This window comes from Crocuta crocuta, unplaced genomic scaffold (assembly GCF_008692635.1).
Source record: "Crocuta crocuta isolate KB4526 unplaced genomic scaffold, BGI_CrCroc_1.0 scaffold312, whole genome shotgun sequence".
NCBI classification, from domain to species: domain Eukaryota; kingdom Metazoa; phylum Chordata; class Mammalia; order Carnivora; family Hyaenidae; genus Crocuta; species Crocuta crocuta.
In genome coordinates this window covers 1482643-1487518 of record NW_027527378.1, presented here as the reverse complement: position 1 = coordinate 1487518, position 4876 = coordinate 1482643, and the positions used below count along the sequence as shown (strand labels likewise).

The window sequence follows — 4876 nt, the reverse complement described above, 5'->3', positions numbered from 1 at the left end:
ACCGGCCCACCCATGTACCCCAAGCGATCCAGTGAAAATCTCAGTCTGGATGACTGTAACAAAAACTTGATTGAAGGATTTAACAGTCCTGGCCAAGAAAATACTCTGAACACCTTCTGTTGACAAATACATCTCTTTAATGAAAGGTACAGTACACTACTTTGATTAGAGTCTAAATTTATACTTCGCCAACTGGGGTTTGTAAAGATGGGATAAACATCACTCAGTCTCCTGCATGGTCAGTTTTATTTGAAAAATACAAACGCGAATGTGAATACAGGTATCACTCATTTTTGAAAGCTTCACGTTATGCCAAATGTAGTTTATGAAAGACCTGCATTACTACCTGTTTACATTAACTGCAAGTAATGCAAAGAGGGTTTTCTCTTTACAGTAAAAGACAAAATGCAAAAATAGCATTCAGCGTTTATCTTGGAGCAAGATGTCTATAGGCAGCATGCATTCTGAGCGGGGACAGTGGCTCTGTCAGATTCCTTCCTGAGAACTGCACTCAGCCTTCAGCGCCCATAGCTTTGCGCTGTGTCTGAGAGCATCGGTGCTTTATCTCATTTTATTTTGCACATCCATCAGCAAGATGTGTCCTAAGGTACAAGAAAAAGCCTAAGAGGTTATTTTGGGGGTCTGGGAACAGTCAAAATTTTTTCCATATAAGTTACTGTTAATTGCTTCTTCATCTTGTGGCATTTCTGCTTACAAAAGGTTTCATAGGAACATTCTTTCAGATGGGAGGAAACCTGTATATGGTATATACTACAGTGCACACACAGTAATTGAGGTGAATGTCAAGTAAATCCTTTGTGTGAGAGCCTTCATTGCCACACCCCGCCATGCCTGCCCTACTGTCGGGGGTGTGTGGATGTGTGTGTGTGTTGAAAATCACTGCTACAAGCTTGACCAGCCATCTATCTCTAGTAGCACCTTTTTTAAAGGCAGAGAGAATACTGCTGTAATAGTGGTGCAAGGTGGTATTAATAAAATGAATTTCTCCCCTAGTTTTACTTGATGACATTCCACATTCTATCTACAGTCATTCATGTACAGCAATGAGCATTGAGTCAAATGATTTGCTATTCTCTTGACCCATTCTGGAATCCTTTAAGCAGACATCTGTTCTTGGATCACACTGGAGGAGTGGGGAGATGGAGGGCTGAAGTTTGTGTCCTGAAGCTTTTTTTCCCCACTTTTGGCCTTTTTTTTTTTTTTTTTTTGGCAAAGTGGGTTATAAACACACTGCATTTGTGTGATTTAGTTATACAAACCTCATGTTGGACTTCAGTTTGGGGCTTGTTTTTGAATTATGAAAACATAATTAGAATCTATCATCAAATCCTTTCATAACTTAATTCCAATTGTCATCCCATTTTAGACTCTTAAAAACATTTTTATATTTTCAACATTCTCTCATTTCATTTCTTATGATGCTCCACTCCTATAACACAGCTTCCATGCCTGATAAGACTTAGTCCAATCTTTGTTTCTCAAATGAAGAAAAACAGGCTGACTGGCTGGCTCAGTCAGGAGAGCACACAACTGTTGATCATGGTGTTGTGAGTTCAAGCCTCACCTTGCACATAGAGCCTACTAAAAAAAAAATAAAGCCTATTTTGGGGCACCTGGGTGGCTCAGTTGGAGGAGCATGTGACTCTTGATCTTGGAGTCATGAGGTCAAGCCCCACATTGGGTACAGAGATTACTTAAATAAATAAAATCAAATGAGGAAACAGATTGGGGAAGGCACATGGCCAAGGTCGCTATGTTTTATATATATCTTCCTTTGCTCAGCTATCAGCTGTAGATAGTGCATTCTCAAGTTCCATCCATGTTGCTACACATGGCCAGATTTCATTCTTTCTCATTGCCATGTAGTATTCCATTGTATAGATAAACCACATCTTCTTGGTCCATTCGTCCGTTGATGGACACTTGGGCTCTTTCCATGTTTTGGCTATTGTTGAGAGTGCTGCTATGAACATTGGGGTACATGTGCCCCTATGCATCAACACTCCTGGATCCCTTGGGTAAATTCCTAGCAGTGCTATTGCTGGGTCCTAGGGGAGTTCTATTATTAATTTTTTGAGGAACCTCCACACTGTTTTCCAGAGGGGTGCACCAGTTTACATTCCCACCATCAGTGTAGGAGGGTGCCCGTTTCTCCACATCCTCGCCAGCATCTAGAGTCCTCTGATTTGCTCATTTTAGCCACTCTGACCGGGGTGAGGTGGTATCTCAGTGTGGTTTTGATTTCCCTGATGAGGAGGGATACTGAGCATCGTTTCACGTGTCTGTTGGCCATCTTGATGTCCTCTTTGGAGAAGTGTCTGTTCGTATCTTCTGCCCATTTTTTTACTGGGTTGTTTGTTTTTCGGATGTGGAGTTTGGTGAGTTCCTTATAGATTTTGTATAATAACCCTTTATTTGATATGTCATTTGCTACTATCCTTTCCCATTCCGTCAGTTGCCTATAAGTTTTATGGATTGTTTCCTTTGCCGTGCAGAAGCTTTTCATCTTGATGAGCAAAATAAGTCAGGCAGAGGAGGACAGCTTCCACACGTTTGCACGTATAGGAGGATTAGGAGGAACTTAACAGAGGACCGTGGGGGAGAAGAAGGGGGGAAGTAGGAGGGAGAGGGAGGGAGGTAAACCAAGAGAGACTCTTGAATGTTGAGAACAAACTGAGGACTGATGGGGGAGAGGGGAAGGGGGGTGATGGGCATGGAGGAGGGCCCTTGTGGGGATGAGCACTGGGTGTTACATGGAAACCAAGTTGACAATAAACTATTTTTAAAAAAAAGTTCACTTCTCTTGGTTTTTAGGAAAGGGCTTATGGCCTGTTGACACATAAAAGGGAATGTATGATGGGTAACATTTAGAACAAACTGTGTCAGTATTATGCTAAGTGAAATAACTCAGAAGAAGACAAATACCAATGGTGTCATTCACATGTGGAATTCAAGAAACAAAACAAATGAACAGAGGGGAAAAAAGGGGGGCAAAGCAAGGAACAGGCTCTGAACTATAGAGAATAAACTGATGGTTACCAGAGAGGAAAGGGGTGGGGGGATGGGGGAAACAGGGTATGGGGATTAAGGAGTGCACTTGTTCTGATGAGCACCTGGTGATGTATGGAACTGTTGAATCACTATGTTGTACACTTGAAACTAATATAACACTATATGTTAACTGAATTAAAAGCTTAAAATCAAGAGTGGGATTTAAACAAACATAAATAAGCATGTGTTTTGTTAGTTGTTTGTTACGACTGCATTTGGCTTCTTAAAGTAAGTTCTGCAGTGAAATCTTAAAATGTGTTGGCTTTTGTTGTCATGGTGGCTAGGGGCAGCAATACCATTTGGAACGCAGAGCTTGGGACATTCAGCATCCTGCAGGTTATAGGACAGTCCCACACGAAGAAAAATTGGCCACCCAAATATAGTCCTACCCAAAATGCTGTAGCTCTTCCATTGAAAGATGTTTCTATGAGCCAAGGAGAATATAATTATCAAGAAGGTGGAAAGTTCCCGACAGTGATCACGTTAGTGAGAGAGAATAGGTACAATGCAGTCTCTTCTTTCATCTCATCTGGTTTTGTTTTTGGATTGACACAGGTGGTGTTTGGAGAACCTGTGAAGCTGCTGGTAGTCAAATCCAAGCTGCCGGTCCTCTGAAGAAGCTTCTGTTGTCCTAAATCGCTGGATTCCAAATTATTAGATTAAAATGTAACTGTATCCCTACCTAGTTAGTATGTCAATCACTGGCCACTCTTGGTAGAAACCACTCTTGGTAGAAACCTTGAAACTTTGGCCATATTGGGCTTTAGCAAAGTTTCATGTTACAGTTCTATTTATGAGCTTCAGCTGCTGATAAAGTGCTTCCTATACTACTTTATTATCATAGTGATCCTCTGAATAACCCAGGTGATTCTGTGTTGGAAATTCACCTTATAACCATTCTTATTCCCAAAGTTGGAGTGCATAAACATTTAGATGTCTTTTCCTGTAAATATTCTAGACATTGACCTAGACTCTACTTAAACATACACTGAACTTGCGCTGCTTACCTCCCTGTCTGTGTTTAGAAGAAGAAATTCCAGAGGGTTTTCCCCCTTTTCTGTGGTTTCTTTGTTGGAAGTTACTATCAAGCTGTTGTTTATTATTAAGCTTAGCCACCTGCAAAATGCACTGCCCCATAGTACCCCTTGGGGGCTAACAACAATATTGTCTGGTTGATTAAGAAAACTATTAAGCAATGTGGAATGATTTCTGTTCACGTATGCATTTTCTTATAGACTTGGGCACCTGAATCTGGCAAGGATCTCGTCATTGTTGCCCCTTAAAATCTCCAAGCCATCGAGTGGCTTTTGGACTGAAGGAAGTTTGAATGAATCGCGTGTCTCATGCACAGGTGGTGGGTTTTCATGTTGTTGCTATTATTTTTCTCTTGGATCTTGGGGCCCTTGTTTGTTTGCTCCTGTGTTTGCTCAACTCTAATGAAACCAGGCACAGATGAAAGTGATAGTGCTCTGGAACAAGGGGGCCCTGAACTGTACCCAACATGTCACTTTAACAGACTTCAACGTAAAAATATTTGAACAAGGGACAAAAGACGCTAGAATGTATACTTCACGTGTTTTATGCCATATAATGTGTTTTCTTAATTTCGTTTCTTGTGGTGAAATGTGACTTTAAGATTAAAATGACCTTCTTTGAAACTTTTCTTTTGTTTGAAAGCTTCTCTGAAGCTCTTATACAACAAAGAGTTTGGAAAAGATCCGTAATTCTGACTGAGGTTTGCAACCAGGAGACAAAAAGAAGTCTCAATAGTAATCTTGTTCATGTGCTTTTAAAACCAGCTACA

General features: G+C 40.8%; 1 protein-coding gene across 1 annotated transcript in view; it reads left to right on the top strand.

Annotated features, from left to right (window-relative positions):
• The window catches only part of MAP7D2 (MAP7 domain containing 2), a 105004-nt gene extending 101251 nt beyond the window's left edge, over positions 1-3753 (top strand). Inside the window, exons 18-19 of the mRNA XM_077770528.1 lie at positions 1-146; positions 3628-3753. The exon at positions 1-146 is cut by the window's left edge and continues 19 nt beyond it. Coding sequence (XP_077626654.1) covers positions 1-123 — 123 coding nt within the window. The 3' untranslated portion in view covers positions 124-146; positions 3628-3753. The remainder of the gene's footprint in view (positions 147-3627) is intronic.
• Positions 3754-4876: the final 1123 nt, after the last annotated feature.